Raw genomic sequence first — 19,587 nt, 5'->3', positions numbered from 1 at the left:
AGTGGCTGAGGATCCATACCATCTAGCCTGCAATGTGTTGAGAGGGAGTAGCCCCTGTCGCAGTAGGAGCCAGAATCGTCTGACGCCATGAGGCAGGTTCCAACTGAGGTAGGGCTGCATTTCCTTCAATAATATAGTATCAGAGACAGGCTGAAAGCCCTGTAACGGAAGAAGTGTGGGATTGGAGGCGGGATGTATCTGTAAGATATCTATGGCATATGATGTAAAATTCCTGGCAATGGTGTACTTCGACCTGCTGCCACCAACATTTTTTTTTATTTTTATTTTTTTAACAGCAACCTCAGAGAATCATCATCACAGCTCATCAAGCAAACCACCCAAAGTATGACCCCAGCCACTCCCTGAACAAATGCGCTTTGCAAGCCCATCTCAAGCCGTAATGTTGCTGCTGAGAAGCCTGTGTTTGTGGATTCAAGATTCCTCAGGACGCGGCCCTCTAATTTAACTAAAAAACATTTAGAAACCTCAACATGCTTTAAGCCATGAAGTAAAGACAGAGGAATCTTTGCCTGGTATACCTCTAAGAGATGTTTAAAATGTCTCCTGCCGGTTGCCCTATAAAAGGGCATTGAAGCCGTCAGCCTGCGAAGGAGCCTTGCGTTGTTTATGTTCTATATGCGCCCCTTCGCTGAGTTTCCCGCAATTTTACCCCAAAAAGTAGATGAGTTTACCCTTTCAAGTTTGTGAGCCCCCAATGACCAGCAGAAACTGTTGCATTTAAACCTTTTTTTACTGTGAAAACAGAGGATTTTACTTTTGGAGCAATTCGTTTTTAAGAAGTGGGCTTCTGTGAATTTTCCTAGGGCTGGAGTCTCTTCAGCTTTAGTCGGGGGTTAAATGTGCTGATGCAAGTGAATTAATTGAAAACAAAAATTGAGAAACCACACTATAGGAAACCAAATTGTGGGAAAACATTTTTAAGAAAAATAAAATACATCAAAAACTAAAGTAACATTTTTAACGAAAGATAATTATAAGGAAACACAATTAAATGGAAAATTGCAATAAAATCGAAAAAATAAAAACAACTAAACAATATTCTTTTATTACACTTTGTATGCACATTAACTCCCAGTTAAGGAAATAATTTGTAAAACTTTCAAAATATACTTTTTTACAGTGGCTAAAAATGGATGGTTTCTCAGCAATCATTTTCTATACAATATTTAACCCAGCCGCATGGCCAGTGGTGCCTTTTTCTATACCAGGCCAACAAGCTTCAGGGGAACGAACATTTATCAAGTTTTGTGGAAAGCAGACTAGAAGGCTGGGGTGACGCAGCGTACAGTGGTAGTATTTGTAAGATTTTTCGTTTTGTTTCCCGTTATGTTTAAGTATTCTGGACTGCCTTAGAATTTCTTTTGTTTGTATCTAGCTTTTCTCCTGTCTGATAGAATGGGCAATTTTCCAGGATGCTTTACTCGAAGAGCCTAGCCAGAGTCGATTATAAGAGCATGAGCCGAGCCCTGAAAATATCACGTTGATCATGCAACAAATATCACAACAGAATATAGTGATGTGTATTCAAAACATACTTAATACGCAGAAGCGTTTCACCTTAGAAGATTACTTTTTTTTTAGGTTTTGCTTGCGCTGTGCTTGTTTGATTTCACCTTGTCACTTTTTGTGGTGTTTTAGACTTAAATTTAGTGTTTTATACCTGTGCGGTAGTAATTGTTATTTTTGAGGATTCAGAGCCCTGCATGTTCAGGTGTAATTGCAATATCACCAGTATTACCGTAGGCTTATCAGGACATTCTTAATGAGGCCTTGACAATTGTTGGTATCCATCAATGCTGAAAAGTACTGGGATTCTGCTGGTTTTTATTAAATTATCACCTTGGTTGGGTCATCTGGAGTCTATCACTTAAATGACAATGGAATTGAATGTAAATGTAAACAAAAGCGCTATGTTGCCTTTATCAAAAAACAAGTCATAACACTTGAACAGACTGTTATTAACTTATATTACACATCTATTCACCAAGCTACAACTAACAAAAAACAAAATAATATCAATCACAGGCGAAACCTAATGCATTTATCAATGCTTGTTTTTGTTGTTATGGGTTACTTTAGACATCTGCTTCAAACTGTGGTCCTATTTAAATTTGTTCCGTGTTTTTCACGAACTCCATTTGGTGAGCGTTGTGGTGTGCTGTTACTGACTGCCATCCGGGGTCAGTCAGCAATCTAGTTGCCCGCAATTCACAAGGTGCAGACTTTCGGTTGGCTATTTACCACTCTTCAATTGCTGTCCCATAGTGGATGCACTGCTGTTCGAAAAGCACACAAATGGCTGGCCTGTCTGTGTCTGAACAACATCAGCCATGCTGCCGAAATGTAGAAAGAATGTGCAGTCAAACATTGAAAGTATCCCACAGAGTTCATACTACTTGTTTTTTTAAACTCAGTAACAGTGTCTCCAGGTACTATTGCAGCCACTGCAAGAAATGAGGGGGATCCAGCCAGATCTGGAAGCTAATTTTGAGTCATAATTGGGATTAGGGTTGGACCCAGTGGTAAAATATGCTGAATTTGTCTTGGTGTAATCTGCTGTCACCGGGATCCATTAACAGCTCTTAAACGTTGCCTGAATTCAGTTCTGAGCATCAATCTTGCAGGCGGTGAAGAGGCTTTCCTAGTTTGAGTTCCAGCTTAACCCAGAACAAAGACTGAATTTTAGGGGACCTCAGGTCTCCTCTTGTTCGAGTATAATCCTGGTTGGGAGCTATCTGGAGCATATTACTTACATGCCAATGTAATGGAGAGAAACTAAGGCACATGACTTTCTGTCGCTTCACAAGTACTTAAAGGAAACAATGAAGGCAGGTTTTTGACTTTGGCCAGCCTCTTATATATATATATATAAGATATAAATATACTGTAAGAAAGGCAGATCTTTGTATAACTATTCAAAGAGACAATATAAGTAAAGCAGCACTTACTAATTTGTTTTTTATTTAAAACTTTAATAACACTACTTACCCTAATGTATGGCGTCCAAGCGCAAGCCTTGTACATTGATAATAACTCAAACACGTGAAAATCAATGTACAGGATCAGTTAAATAACACAATGAGGGTTATAAGGTGTGGGAGTCACATATAGTATTTACTGATTGGCATGATCATTTAACATATAATGCCTGAAACAAACACAAAGTCGGGCGTTGAAAGGTAACGCAGTACTTGAGGTTTTTGTAGTAATAAAGCTTTATTACTTCCGAAAAGATCTTTTTTACAGGAGAGCACAAAGTGCTCCGTCCATTCTGTAATCTCTCTTTGGGCTTGAAACCACGCCTATGCCACGTCAGTCACTCACATTGGTTCGTGGGTTTGCCTTTTAAAATCCGCTTGCTTTCATTTGTGAAAGGCATGCATACGTCATGCCTTTTCCGGTGTTTAGCTCACCTACACAGCACCGGTAAAGTACCAAAAACATACGAGGCTCGATGTTTTCAGCCTGGAGTCCGGACTACTTTATCTGTTTATTTTCCATGCAGCACGATCGCCCTGCATTCTACATAGTGCGATCGCGCTGCGTTTTTTTTTTTGCTTTAAAACACTAATTGCTCTTACTTGAACAAATGCGAGACCAGTTGCATTGAAAATGCTTGTTTTAGCAGCTATTCAATAACGACATACTGAGGAAAAAACAAAGTTCTAAAACCATGCCTTCCAATTTGGAAGTAGTTCCTTGATGCCGTTTTAAACCTAAATATGCTGTTTTAGAAGGGTTGCAGTTTATGAACTGCAAGTAAGAAAAGCATCTGTGTCATACGCAGCAATCCACTTACCTATCTACTTAAGATAATAATCTGATCTGCAAGTTACACAGTGTGCTTTGCAGGAGACATATTAGCCCTCAAGGCTATTTTCCAAGTGAAAATTGTGATTAAACAAAACACAGAACTGCCCAGCAAGTACATTAATCACCAGAGTTAGATAATCATTATTATTTTCCCCTGAGATTTGTCGCCACATAAAGAACTCTACAGTAGGTGTCTTCACCACACACAATATTGTACAATGCAGCCTTGTGACCAATTAAGCCGAACTGATTTACTCTCATGTTTGTCCTTGTTGCGAATTTCTTTGCTGCAGATTTTTTTTATATTTTTTATATATTGACAGTCAAGTCAGATACTGCCTTTCATGCCTCTGCCCTAGTGATCCTTTTCACTGCACACTAGGTCCCTCAATTTATGGGTTCCAGAAGTAAATATTTTCCAATTTTAGCAAGGATTTCAGCCCTTACGGACAATATTTTACTACCAATTCCTTTGCAAATAGAGTACTCTAATATCTATTTAAAACCTTGTTAAAACTCTCAAATGAATACCATGTTATGTAATGCACATATAACAATTAGACACCGAATTGGTGACCTTATCATTTCTGCATCTATTTGACCTGCTGTTTTGAAAAGAAACTAAATGGTTACTTGCCTGTGAGAGTAGTTTTGCAGCTTGAATACTTTTTTTGGATTCAAATGCTGTTCATTATTATGCCACCCAGTAGTTGGGTATTGAACTCTCCCTTTACAGTCTTTTTTTTTCGGGGACGTCATCTGTTGTCACCATTTGGTGCCCAGTCCATTTTTTGTCTAATGTCAGAAGCCCGACCCATAAGAACCTGTGAGTGATCGCAATCTACAGATTCTTTTTTCTGGCAATTGTCCATTTTTAATGTCCTATAGGGTTCCCCCTGTCTTGTAGTTTGCTACTTTCCTTGTCTTCTTTGTCTCACCTTATTTCCTGGAGAGGAGAGTGAGTCACATGTGAATCCAAAAATTTCTTCAAGCTCAAAAACTTCTTCAACCAGTAAGTAACTATTTCATTTTGCAGCGTGAATCATTCTGGATTCACACGCTCTGCATCAATTTTGTAGTTGTTTTGATTACTGTGGTGGTTGGCTTAGAAAAGAGATTGAGGTTGCAAAACATATTTTAGTACTTTTTGTCCCAATTGTGACTCCCTGTTGACCTGGATGTCAATACAGTAATGTTTTATGAATGTATGGACTGCCTACCATGTGGCTGCCATGCATATGTCACTTGGGACGTTTGTCAAGAGCGCTAAGGTTGCTTCTTTTTTCCTTGTTAAGTGTGCTCTTGGCTTTGTTTCCAGTTGTCTGTCAGCCTTTTTTGTGATGTCTTTGAAGTGTCTGAGCTATCCACCTAGCAACTGTGTTCTTGTTAACAGCCATCTTTTTGCTCTTGTCTGAGAATGATACACATAATGGTTTCCCTTTCCTGTTTAGTTTTGTTCTCTCCAGGTAATGCATTGTTGCTCTACGTGTGTTCAGTCTAAGTAGGGCTCTTTCGGCCTGAGTCTCTGGCTCTTGAAAAAGCTGGGTATCTGGGCTGCCGAGCTTATGTGAAACTGATACAACAGGAAGCGTAGGTTGGTTCTCAGGACTACCCTGTCTTTGTGAATTTGCAGGTATGGTTCCCAGATTATAAGTGCTTGCAGCTCACTCTGCATAGCAATGTCATTGCCATTAGGAAGGCTGTCTTTAGTGTGACAAATTTGTGTATAGGTTCCACATGTATGTAGGTGCATACCTTGGTGGGGCTATTCTCTTGGGCTTCCTCCATGAACAGTCTGACAACTGGTGTAGTGAAATAACTTCTCCCTGTGTGTTCACTTGTATAGGCCACTATCGCTGCCAAGTGTACCTTTAGTGACACATAGGTTCGATTTTTGTCCAGCAGGTGTGTAAGGTATCAGATGAATGCGGTGTCATGTTCTGTCTTGGAAGGTCTGATTTCTGACACCACCTTGTGTACCTCACCCACTTGGCAGTGCAACATTTCCTTGTAGTTGGCCTTCTTGCTTCCCTTTAGAACTTCCATAGCTCTCTGTCGGAGGCCCAAGTGTCTGAATTCTATGTCCTCATAAACCATGGTCCCACGTTCAGGTTGTTTGGTTCTGGATGGGGAACCCTCCCCCACTGCACAGATATGCAGCGCTGACTGTCTCTTCACATTGTAGTGTCCCCTCTAGCCATTCAGAAAACCTTGTTTGTCTTGCCCACTAGTGGAACGATGAGGATTAGTGTCATTTGTGACTGTCTGCACTTGTTGGTCTCCAGTGATAATAGTAGGATCAGGAGAAAAGCATATGCACATTTCCCTAGCAGTATAACAACAGTGCATTCTCCACATACTGCCACTGTCTGATCCAGCTCCCACTCATGCACGATGGAGGCCTATTGTCTGAGCTTTTAAATCTCTACATTGTCTACCCCTGGTAGATGTATTGCAGTTAGGGTTATTTCTGGATGGCCCACTTCCATGTTTCTTACACTAGTCTCGACTAGGCGAAGGACTTTGTTCCCCTCCGTTAGTTGAGGTAGAACATTGTTGTTGTGTTGTCTGTCTGAACTTGTATTGATTTTCAGTATCTAGAGGTTTCTGAAAGGTGATTAAAGCTAGGAACGCTGTTTTTAGTTCCAGTATGTTAATGTGCTGTAGTGCTTCCTCTGCATTCCAGACTCCTCTGATGTGGAGATTCCCCGTTTGGGCTCTGCACCTCAGGAGTCTGAGGTGATGGTCACTATCTGAGTTGGTAGTATGAAGGGTCTCCTTACTGTTCCGTTTTCTCCTTTCCAGAATGCCATTTCCTCTTGTACTTTCTGAGTGACAACTACTAGATCCTCAAACCTCTCTGTCACCTGTGACCATTGGTTCTGGAACAATTCCTGGATCGGCCTCATGTGCAGCCTTGCATATGGGATTAATGGTATGCAGGAGGCCATCGTCCCCACCAACTTTCTCACTGTCAGAGACTGACCCTTGTGGAAGTGTGATATCGCTCGTACTCTTATTTCTAGGAAACACTCTTGATTCCTTGCTCATTGGAAGATCTTCTTCCCTTTACAGTATAGGTAATGGCTTTCCCATGTTTACAAACAACTTCAGTCTGTGGAGCGTTTCCTTCACTATTTTTATGCTGCCTGTGCACTTGGAAAGGGAGCCCGTTGTCTACAGGCCTGGAAAAATCATAAAAATGTGTCTATACCTGCAGGTTGAGTAACTTGAATAATCTACTTGACCATAACTGTAGTGCACTTCAACCATAAACAGGTCTCAAATTGTGCGATCCTAGGCAAATATTTTAGTTTACAGAGTCGCCTTCTTCATTCTCACATGAGTGGACCTTCAAGTATGTGAGCTAAGCATTTCTACTGGACAAAAAAAAAACCTCATTTGTTACATGAAATAGACTAAACTTTTGCTCCATGTATAAAAATAATGTAGCCCACATAGAGGGGGACACATGATCCATGATCCAGTTTACAATAACATTGCTATCAGGGCAGGAGTGTTTTTCAGCTTATGTTTAAAAACTCACATTTAATAAATATATTCCTAAAGCATGATGTAGCCGCACACTGTCATTTACAGACAGTAATTTGCCAAGAAATTATGAAAAACCTTCCCATTAGCTTGCAGCTTTACTGATAAAACTATATAATGTATTGTAATCTGTGGAAATTGAGTTTCAGAAAACACTTATTCTTTGTACATCACAAAGTAAAGTGTTTTGATTTGTTTCATCCTATTAAAATATTTTTTTCATCACAGTACAAAAAAATGGGCTTTCACAACTACTGAAATATATTTTAAAATGTCTGTACAGTTGACTTAGTTATTTAAATGTGTGTTAGGAAAACCCTGTCGACTTTCATTTCACACTCTTTCTACAGCAGGTCAGACAGTTCACCTTATGAAATCCTGGAATTTGGCAGTCAGAAGTTAAATTAATTGTAGTACAAACTGACTTTGGCCCTCTGTCACTTTTTTTCTTAAGTATACCGCTAGGCATTTTATGAGCAGCTGGGGTGCTGATTTTATTCCAAATGGTAGTACTCTGAATTGGCAGAGTGACTTGTATATTATGAAGTCTATTAACTCCTTGTGTCTGTGGCTCCTTAGAATGTATAGATAAGCATACTTTAGGTTTATGGTTGACACATAATCCGCTTCCCAGAGTTGTGGAATTACTTCTTGCAATGTTATCTTTAATATTTGTATCTTTATGAACTTGCTTAAGAAGCAAATATCTAGTATTGATTGTAGTGATTTGTCTGGTTTTGGGACAAGGCAGTATGTTGAGTAGTTTCCTTGGTTGATCTCCTTTGGAGATACTTTTTATATCACCTATTTCTGTAACAGTTCTTTCACCTCAAAGTAGAAATAATTTTAACTCCTTAGTATGAGTTGCTACCTTTGGCCCCTGCCTTGGTACGGTTTTATTTGTTCTATGCAATAGTCTTGTTGGACAATGTTGAGTATCTGCTTTTCTCTTGGAGGAAGGCTCCTATTCGCCCTCCCACAGGTATTGCATGTGGTGAAAGGCTCTGGTTTTGAGAGTCATTTGTTGGTTGTGACTGTCCCTCTGGACGTGTCCGCTGCACCTTGCCTATTTGTGAAGGGGCTGCCTCTGTAGCATCTGATACTGTCACTGTTGGGTTGGCAACTGTGCCCGACATGCCTGTTGAAATGGATTGTGTGGGGTGGTGGGCTGGAAACTCACCCCTACAAGTAGACAGGCGGGAAGGGGGTTATCACCACCTCTGTGACCTGTAAACTGTAGGGCTGTCATCTGCTTTGCTGCTTGTATTTTTTTCAGAGCTGTTCCCCAAAGAACAGTATAATTTTGATTGTAGCTTGTACTTCCTTCTTGAAGTTGGAAACTCGCAGCCAGGCGTGCCTTCTCAATGTTTTCTCCGACACCGGTCGCCTGCTCGCAGTCACGGTCTCAGCAGTGTTCAGTGCTGATTTTAGGCACTTTAGGTATATTCTTACCTTGCTCCATGAGAGCTTGCTCTTTTCTGAAACTTTTCTCAGTGCTTCCCAGCAGTTTTCCCACCTCCTCCAAGCACTGGTGGGCATATCTGTTGAGTAGGGCGTTGGCGATGTGCCACTGCGTGGCAGCTCCCCTTTCGAACTTGCGCCCCACCATTTCCATTTTCTTACTTTCCTTCACAACAGGGTGGCCAGATGAAGTTGGCACATTCGCTCTCTTTCTAGCAGTGGACAGAATGATGGAGTCTGCCACAACATTTTTCTATATGTAAGCAAGGTCCCTTAAGGAGTGTTTGTACTTTTTTCTACTCTGGGTGTCACTAACCCGAATGTTGCCGGCTCTCTAAAGACCTCCTTCCCCTTGTTCAGAATGCTAGGAAGCACTGGCAGGTACTGCTGGTTGCTTTGTGAGGGGAGAAGTGTTTCAAGTAAAGAGCATGTCTCTGACTTTCCCTCCTCTAGGTGGAACCCATGCCTGTCTGCTGCCCTCTTCATAATCATCTTGTATATGGTGATGTCTTCTGCAGGTAAACACCTCCACGGATATGTGTTTACTCCCTTTTCTGGGGAGTCTGCAACAAGATCCATCAGTGATCTTTCATGCCCTCCATGCCCTCTGCATCATGGAGCATCCCCCAAGACTTCTTTGTAGAACTTCTCTTTCTCTTTTTCCTGGGGCTATGGCGTAAGTGGTTAAATCCATGAGCCCCATCTCCCTTTCCTATGTTTTTTTCTGTTGAAGGTTTTGATGGGATATGGAACTCCCAGAGGGAGGAGCCAAAGTTATTTTTCTTGTGGAGGATTGCCGCCATCTCTTCCTCGAGCCCACCTCTTTTTCTGTTCGATCCTGAGTGTGCGGTCTTCAACAATGAGCTTGCTATTAAGGCCTCTTTTTAGCCATTGGCTGCCAGTCTTTTGGATGGAGTCATCTTCGGCTTCTATCATCCTCCATCATCTTTAGATGGCGGTGCCTTCGCGGATTGACCTCTAGCGCAGTCTTTGCTGTGGGGCCATAAGGGCTCTTCAGACCTCGACTTGCCTTCTGCCAGCGGGATAATGGCACAGAGGGTGTCTTTGGTGTTTTGGAGTCTGATGTTCTTTGCTCGCTTGACCCTTGCTTTTGTTAGCGTTACTTGTCCACACTTTTCTCTGTGCTTCTTGTGTTCTCACTAAATGTTGAGGATCTCTCTTTCAACATCTGAGCCCTTTTCCTCTGCCTCTTTGGCAAGGTTATCTTCCTCCTCCCCTGACAGGCCTAGGGCGAACAGTGATGGACTTTCCTTCATGGCGTAGTGTGCCTGCCTCTGTTTCTCGCTAGATCTCAGCATCTTTGGCTTGACCTCCATGCATGCCTTGCAGCCCTCTGTATTGTAGTCTCTTGGCAGGCAGAGGTTGCACACGTAGTTGTTGTCCCTCTTGAGCAAACCTTGTGTTGACACAACAGGCAGAATTGAAAAGGCATATTCTCCATCTTCCTCAGAGCAGGGGACTCTCTGCCTGTGAATTCTCTGGCCTTCTCCATCCGGTCGTTCACGTGTCCAACCTATTTTTGTGTTTCTTGGTGGATATCTGTGGATACCTCAGTGAATTTCCTTCAACTTCTGCTGTGATGTTTTTTGCCTGGAACTTCAAATTTTCTTTGACTATCTATCGTTTTCTTCCTTCTTTCATTGTTTGAAGAGCTTTCAGCAGTGCTTCCAAACACAATGGCGCACAAAAGAATCGAAAGATGCAACCATGCACAGGAGCTTCCGAGGCGGATATCTGCAATAAGGAGAAGGGTGGACTAAACACCAAGTGGTGGCAACAAAAGACACCAAAACAAAACAAAAAAAAAAAAAATACAGACAAGACTGCACAGGGAGAGTTCTGGACCCGACCACAAGATGGTGGAATAATGAACAGCATACCAATCCAGATAAGATTCACACTGCTAACATTGGCCCACAGAGGATAGAGCTCCTTTCTTGGATGAGCTAGTTCCTCTTAATTTTAAAATCGTAAGCGAGAAAAGGTCAAACAGAATCGGAGGTAGAAAATAAATTATTGTGCATGACTCACTAAAGATTGAAATTCTTCCTCAATAACCGAGTCTCAAACTAGAAACTCTTCTGATTGGTATTTCATTGAAGTCAGCTAACCAAAGTTTCAGACTGATTTACAAGCTACCCAACTCTCCTTGATCTACTCTCATCTCTATAAGAAAAACTGAAAGCATTAACTATTGACAAACTCTGGTACTCCTTGGGGTTTTGAACCTGCAACGTGTCCTTAAATAATCCCACAAATTTCAGAAATAACATTGACACCTTAAATCTTGAATTACTAAATCAAGATCTCACTTACATTGCACGCCTTACACTAAACGCAACTGTTGCCTCGGTCGCAGTGATTACAGTGCATAAGACTACCTTGCTAATCTGGTCTGCCCACTATTGAATAGTAATTCACATAAAATTACTAAAAAAAAACCATTGGTTTCCGTAAACTCAGTGCCGACCAGCAGGGGCAACTTATCTCTTCAACCCAGATCAAGCTGCAGCAGAATGAAGATATCTATTGACCCAACAAGATGCACTACTCACACATTCCAAACCGAAAATTCAGCTTCATCATTTCAACTCCTTGTTATTCTGGATGAAAGTGACAATTCAAAGACAAAATCTGCACACAATCATAAGTCCCTTAAATGGTTAAATGTCTGGAAAAAGTGGTCCCAAGTCTGCTTCAGGACGCTGCAGAATCTGATAACCTAATCAACAGGCAATAAGCGATTATGATATAATGGGTAAGGCTTTCATTTGTGTCCTAGCACTGAGCCAGTGGTTCTATTGGCCCTCAATGATTTTTGCTAGCCCACTGATGAAGGAGAAACTGGTATGCTACTCCTCTTAGATTTGTTGATTGTATTTGATACCACTGACCACAACATCCTGCTTAAGATCCTGGAAACAGTGGTATCACTTGTACAGTCCTGCAGCTGGTAAAATATTTCATTTAAGGAAAGCCACAACTGATCAATTTTCACCTCATACTCTTCAAAATCATAGGACATTTACTGTGGGTTCCCAAAAGGGTAAATCCTCTCACCCTTTGTGTTTAACTTGTACATGTGGCCCCTTGCCCAATTTCTTCATTCAGCATGGGTATGCTTTTACGTGTATGCTGAATGCACTCTGCTCATCTATGACTTATGTAGAGAGCAAGAGCTTCCCAAACCAAAGAGAGCTCAGATGGATGCCTTCACCATCTTTGGGTGGGTGGTGGATATCCAACAACTTCAACCAAAATCAAGATCTTAACTACCCTGTGTTATTGGCCGGGGTATGGGCAAGTGTCCAAACTGTGGAACTCCATGCCTTTGAGTTAGGGGGCAGAGACAAAACGACTGTTGTAGATGCCAGCTGAAAACCTGACCTTTCATAATTAGGTAGCTTTCTGCCTCTTTCCTCAGTTAGTGTTAGATTTAAAGGTTGTGCCGCCCTGCATTGCCAAGAAGCATCCAAGTAGATGCGACCTACAAATACATTTATGCATAACATTTGTCTCCCCAGTGTGCAACTACTAAATTAAGCATTTAAACCATCTTAGACATTTTTTAAGGAAAGGTCAAAATGAGGACCAAAAGAGCACTTCCTGTAACATGTTTTTACTGCACAAAATTCCCACTTTCAGGTAACTAAAGAGTGCATAGGAAGTTGGGTTATTGATGGGGTGGCAACCCTACTCAAGCAACATACACAGTCCCTGTCAGGACAAAACATGAAAGTCACTAAATTAATCTGTGCTTAACCCTCTGGTAGTGTAACACAAATGCAGCCGGTTAACTTAGAGGCAAAGGTTACGTATGTATGCAGTGCACAAACAAAGTGAAAACAACACATGCAAAATCCCATGACAATTTGGGAAAATAGAAAAAAATGACAACTAATTTAATCTTACCAATAGAACCGGAGTTATGGAGTTTTAAAGCTTTTAGTGAAAAATAGCACCTTATAAAATCATAGTGCCAACGGCAGGTATCGATCAGGTCGCACTAGACCGGGGCAAAGTCAAAAGTTAAGGTTGACTGTGACTGTGTGCTAGTCAGATACCAGATTTGGATTGGGTCCAGTCTTGGCTTACCTTCAGATTTGTAAGAACTTTTGAAGAGATGTTTCAGAGAAGGTTAAGTTCAGCAAGGAAGTTGGCAGAGTCTGAGGAGACGCCATTTTAGGGGAGCCGATGGACGGAGCTGCGGTAAAGATTTCTACATTCGGACGTTGTCACTTTTTGGGAAGTTGAAAATCTCCAGTGGGTTTAGTGGCAGGCTGTACCCATCGATGTTCCATGATGCCAAATACTTTATCTGAGAGGTAGTGCTGGAAGGATTTGCTGCTGCGGATAAGAATGTAGTGGAAGCTATTGCAGAGTCAGGCAAACCAGTGAAAAACCTTGGACGGATGAGTGAGCAGGCAGGTCCCATCTTCTGTCTGTTCTCAGGGCATTTCTTGGCGAAAAAGTTTCCAAGTCCCAACTTTTAGAGTTAAGCAGGAGCAGTGCCTTCAACACCACTACCAAGGGTCCAGGTCTTGGCAGTACCGCCTAAGCAGGCAGGGTGGTTAGGACTCACACCAGAAGAGGCCAAGTGCAGGGTTCAAGGTCTCTGGAGCTTGTTATATCCCTGTAGCTCAAACAGGAGGTCAGCCAGCTAGCCCTTGGGTCACTCTGGTAGTCCTGGATTCATTCAGCAAGGCAGTCCTCAAGTAGCAGGGCAGTCCTCTGAGGTACAAGGCAAACCATCTGAAGTCTTCCTCAGTACCAGGAGTGCACCGAATAGTCGTTCTGAGAGTCCAATAATTATACCTGGTGCCAATCTTTGAAGTGGGGGAATCTTCTAGGCTACCCCCACCTCTGGTTCTGGAATGATCCCCCTCCACCCCGGCCAAGGCTCCGTGAGGTCTGGGGTGACAAAACACCAGTGTCCGGTTCCTTTGTGTCTGCTGGAGACAGGCCCTCTGAAGTATAAGGGGGCAGCAACCTGCTCCGACCCTAATCATCCTGGTAGAATAACCCAACCTTCCAACACCTAGTCCCCGTTTGTCTCACTATCTAAGAGAAATACAAAGCTCAACAGCTACATTATATAAAGTCAAGTGACACAGGACACTGGCAAAAAGTACCAAATGGTTAAGACAAGAAAATGCCAACTTTCTGCAAGTGACATTTTCAGAATTGTGACTTAAAACCCAAATTTACCATTAAAGAGAACCTTAAATTGCAATTGATTCAAGTCCAAAAGTGACATTCCAACACATTACAAATCAAAATTTAGCATTTACTAAATATAAAAATTTAAGTCAATGTCATCCTATGGGAGAGGTAGGCCTTACAGTAGTGAAAAACGAATTTTCACTACCAAGACATGTAAAACTTAAAAACACATGACCTGGTTTTTCCAATACAACTTACCATACACTATGGGCTTTTTATAGCCTAGCTTACGAATGACATATATATATATATTAATAAAAAGGATGGTTTGGGCCTTGTCCAAAGGTTTATGTTGGATGCAATGACATGCCTAAAACATGTTTTAAAGTGCTGCTTATGTGGGAAGCAGAATGAGTGCTGCAGGTCCACTACTAGGATGTAATTTACAGGCTCTGGGTACAGGTAGCCATACTTTACTAGGAACTTACTAGTAAATTAAATGTGCCAAACAGGTATATGCAAATTGTTCCATGTCAGGAAAAAGAGCACAAGCACTTTAGCACAGGATAGCAGTGGTAAAGTACACAGAGTCCTAATGCTAACAAAACCTAAATTGAGAAAACAGGAGGGGTGAAGGAAAAGAGGGGGGGGGGGGGCAAAGGATCATAGGCCCAATAGTGTTCATGACTGCGGCATTTTAAGAGAACACCAACCTGCAAACCACTAATTAATAATCTGCCTGGTATCAGATAAAATGTTAATTTGTGACAAAAAAAGAAACATTTTAAAAACTGAACATTTTGTAATCTGGTGTAATGGAGTCTATATTCTTGTCCAGAAAGAGCAAGCAGAGGATAGTGAAGGTGAGCACTGATAGGGAAAATGGTGCCACCTCAATTTTAGGCACGCTAAGTGATTATGAAAGAAAGGTTGGCAGTAACAAATTAAGTTGGTATGAGAATGATTCCAAATACTACTTTTGCAACTTCTAAAGGGTGACCACAGGGTGTGCAGTCTTTAGGAAGATAAAGCTAAATTGTGATGCAAGAGAATTCTAAAATACAGCAGAAAAAACAAAGTGACAGAGGCTCTGGTTAAGTTTAACATACCGAAAAAAGAAGGCAGCAAAAGGTTACTGTGGAACTAGTCCACAATATAAGCAATTTGTTTTAGTTTACCTTGGAGGTGATGCTGGTGGAGTGTAAAACGTAAGTGCAGAGGAGAAAGGTTGCTTCTTCAGGGCTTGCATTAGGTTGGGTTTATATTCAGGATCAACACACCACAATGACCCTTTGCCATTCACCTTAAGACAAAAAAGAAATTAACAAATGAGCACACGGGAACAACTGTCCAATTCATTATGGCTTTTGTTTAGTTTCTAAGCCACACCATTCTAAACATACAGACACAAAAAAAACATAAAACTATTGTAAAACATTTTAATCTTTCATTTGAAAGGTCACATATAAAGTTCCTACTTGAAGAAGGGTTGCAAACGGCAACGCCCATACCAGTAGAAGTGGTAATCTTGGTCTCAAATTTGCCAATTACATAAAACACACTATAAGCCCATTTGTTATACTTGACTCCCAATTCTTTGCATAGACAAGACCATTTTCACTTTTATAACAATGATTTTAAGGCTTGGAAGACAATAGTTACATTAGACTTTTAAGACAGTTAAGGGAATAATATATTTTCAGACTTTTACATTACTTATTTCTAATTTTAAATTTTGATCAAGGAGACATTGGGATTGATAACTAAACTTCGTTTTCCAGGATCAGTCTCTGTAAACCAGAAGCCATAAAACATGGTTTACAGAGTGAATTCCTGTGCATATTCGCAGACTGGTACAAGATAGTGTGCAGCAAAATTGTCAATTACTTGAACCCTAATTATCTGCTGTCAACAAATCAGACTTTCCCTGCCTACTCTGTTAAAGTATGACACTGGGTTGTCTAAACAACAGAGGCTGATGTGTGACTACGCTTTATGTGTGGCCTACAAGTGGGTACAAGTCTGATCATGGGGATTACACACCCTCCAAGCAAGAGTCCCAGGCCATTAATCCATCCCTTCTGCTTATCTTTTAGGACCATCCCCTGATCCCTGAAATCACGTGGAGTAAGTTCCCAAGGTAGCCCCAGTATTAAACCCTGGAGATTCACGAAGGTATCTTTGCTTAGGAGTGGAAGGGAATACATGCTCAGGAGATGGGATGCTCCTAGAGGGTACCTTCCACCATAATATATCTGCCTAAGAGGTCATATGATACCCTGGATATGCCTAACTGGAAGGCTTTGTGTATAAAGATTGCCAGTCCCCTGGAGCCTCTTGTATATCCTGAGTGGAACACCCTATCATACCTGTAGAGAGCCAGGCACACATGAGAATCCTGAAGAAACAGAAAAGACAGGGCATGCCACTTGGCAAATCTCAGGACTGTGGTGCATTTAATACAGTCATTGAGGACGTTTATATTCCATTGCATGACTATGACGTGTGCGATATTGAGGAAAATGTTGTGAAGTGAATGTAGGCCCCTGCTGCCCTGATAGGTGGCTAGAGAAGAGTGACTGAAGCGGTATGGTGCCCTGGGAGGTATCGGTCGACCTGTATAAGACAACCTTGAAGAGAACTAAAACCTTGAAGAGAAAGAAGCCAGTAGGGCGACCATAAATAACTAGCCCCCACCAGCACTGAGACATCGAGCAGTTGGTGGGGTGAAACTACAACCCGCAGAGTGCCTTGTGCTTGTCAGGAGGAGGAGCCAGATAGTGTGAAGCACTACACAGCGCATTATGACTCCGCACCCGTGGGACGCCAGCATTGAAACTAGTCACCTACAGCCTCAAATACCCCCGCCATAGTTCCACCCAGAAGCTTTTGTCGTACCCTCGCTGCCCCACCCCCCTTACAAAACAAAGCCAGGTGTTAGTTAATATAGTCTGACAATGTGATTCGGGTGGCAGCAGCTTAGAGAAGGATATAGTGTTGCTGATGGGTAATTACAGATTTCTTCAATCAAGTGCTCTCAAACCTATGGAGGTCTCTGGGTCAAAGGGTAGATGGAATGGTGATCTCCTCTGTGGTGTGGTAGGGTCAGGGTTATGGGCTTGGTGGGGTGAGGCATCATCTGAATTCAAGGTTGGTCACCTCCTGGATGTCGTTTTTTTGCATTCTCCAGCATTCTCCTACGGCCCTCATGAGTCTCTACCCACATAGCACCCGCCTGATCATCCATGATGCCTCAGGGGAGGTCCTGATTGCTCCAGAGGCAGTGCTGTTCCTTTGTCAAGGCCCAGGCAGCTCCAACTTATCGAAAAACAACAATTTGGAGGTGTGGATCACCTTGAGGTGTGCTGGATACAGGAGCATATACGGTATAAGTATGAGGGCCCAGAATTTCTGTTTGACCTTGTTGAAAGTTTTTCTCTGTTGCTGCACCTGGTGAGTATAACTGGAGAAGATCGTTACGCGCTGAGAAAGGTAGACTAGGACCCCCACACAGCGTTCATCTTGCACGACTGTGTCCCTGCCCTATGGTTAAGGATTTTTGCTACGAGAGAGTGCAGTGGTGCAACAGGAAGGGGGGCTTTCTGGGCTAGGTTATTGGGGGGCCCCCAACCGATGACAAAGCAGGTAGAGAAACAATAGGCGGGCATATAGTCCTCTGTTCAAGGAAGGTCTCAAGAGCACAGCCCTCCATCCATTCAGGAAAGTCAATGAAGCGAAGATTGTGACATCTTGCCCTGTTTTCGGCTTCATTCATCCATTTTTCCAGGGCTCTTGACTTTTTTGAGAGACGGGACAGGAAGGGCTCTGGAGCAGAGCCCTCCGTCCTTTCATGAAAGGCCATGAAGGGAAGACTGCAATATCTTGCCCTGTTTTTTAGCGTCTTTCATCCAATTTGTCAGGGCCCTCAACTTATTTGAGAGACAGGACACCATGGCTGTGATTTCCTTCATCTTGTCCTCAAGCTCAGAGACATGGCCCTCTGCCTCAGTGACACACTCAGTCACTCTCAGGAGATCCCAGTGTATTAGAGAAACTTCAACTCCCTTTCCACAGTGGGATTACGTAGTGCCGGTAGTGGTCCTGTGTCATCTGCAGACCCAGCCTCCAGTCGGACCCTATTTGTGAAGACCTTATGTCCCTAAGCGAGGCCGTGAACATGCTGTCCACCTCCCCTGTGTACACTGATTCCCCCTACCTTCGGAGGTGGGGTATCCACTAGGAGAAGTGGACAGACACGCAATCAGAAAGGCCCAGAAGATCCCCCTCACAATCCTCTGCAAGAGAGAAACACTAAAGGAAGTCTTGGGGGCCATGCCAATGTCCAGGCTAGCACTCAGTCTCTCATGTCCTGGGGACCAGTCTTCAAAATATATTTTTTTGGAGAGGGCAAGGGAGAGGACCGTCCCATACTAATCTGCTCCGCCTGTTGCTTTGCTCCTGCGATAATGACTGCCAAGCAGTCATATGTAAGCCTATGGGTGCTGGGCCCAGGAACAGTACCGAAGTCTAGGTGGAGTGGGGAAGTTTATTAATGCCCCACTGCTCCCCCCCCCCGTCTCACCCTCCCGAGTGACTGGGGCGGGGGAAGGACATCTGATGCTCCACACTCTAAATGGGGGCTTCCAGGCTCAGGAATGGCGCTGATTCTCAGACGGGCAGAAACAATCCCTCTATGCCTCACCAGCCCTCAAGGCCCCTGGTGTGTTGCTGTGGTGTGCCGACCACTGCTCAGCAGCCATCTGGCAAGCAGGGAACCTCTTTTGGATGATTCAGTGGTTCGGACAGGTCAAGGCTGCTATCTTGTACCTTCCTGCCACAGTGGCTGCAGTGTCCCAAGTCAAAACTGCCCCAAGGTTTCAGATGGTGCAGAGGAGGCAGCGGGTGCCCATCTAAGTCCCTGTCAGCACTGAGGATCATTCAGGAACAAGAGCTAAGATAGGAGCGTCCATTATCTTGGCCTGCTTGGCCATGCCCTTTGAGAATGCAATCTTACCGACAAACCAATTTCGCTTTTGAGTATTTGTAGGTAAACTGGCTAGCATTTCCAATAGTCTTATTTTTCATCAGCTGCTTATGCACCTACCATCTCAATCAGCTTTCATCATCCTCTACTTCCATTTGATTACGCATCCACTGCATTGCCTCTTGCTGGACTGTGTGTGTATTGGAAGGGTACAAGGCTACGCTGGCTGGTCAACAAGTATTTCTCCTCCCTTATTCCTTACCAACATATGCTGGAATCTGCTGTACTCTTACATATGGATAAAAGGGGAAAATAGCCATGTATACTTTTGCGAGGCACCTAGGCCAGCTGAATGTTACTAGACAATATCCTGTGCCAAAGAGCCACTAGACAATGCATCTAGGGGTTAAACAGACAATGTCCTGGGTCTTGTATAGATTTAAGGTCTGCCTAATGATGAAGAAGGTTCAAATATGCTGGGATTCTTGGAGACTTATTCGGTTACTCCTGAAAATAGACTTTGCACCACCACTGGAGTAACACACACAGTGCATCATAACAGGTGAAGGAGA

General features: G+C 42.7%; 1 protein-coding gene across 1 annotated transcript in view; it reads right to left on the bottom strand.

Annotated features, from left to right (window-relative positions):
• Positions 1-19,587, bottom strand: part of FOXN2 (forkhead box N2) — a 112,235-nt gene that overhangs the window by 57,161 nt on the left and 35,487 nt on the right. The window contains exon 3 of the mRNA XM_069234041.1: positions 15,210-15,334. Coding sequence (XP_069090142.1) covers positions 15,210-15,334 — 125 coding nt within the window. The remainder of the gene's footprint in view (positions 1-15,209; positions 15,335-19,587) is intronic.

Source organism: Pleurodeles waltl, chromosome 5, assembly GCF_031143425.1.
Source record: "Pleurodeles waltl isolate 20211129_DDA chromosome 5, aPleWal1.hap1.20221129, whole genome shotgun sequence".
Lineage (NCBI taxonomy): Eukaryota > Metazoa > Chordata > Amphibia > Caudata > Salamandridae > Pleurodeles > Pleurodeles waltl.
Note: the sequence above shows the minus strand (reverse complement) of the source record. Positions and strands in the feature narration are given on the sequence as shown.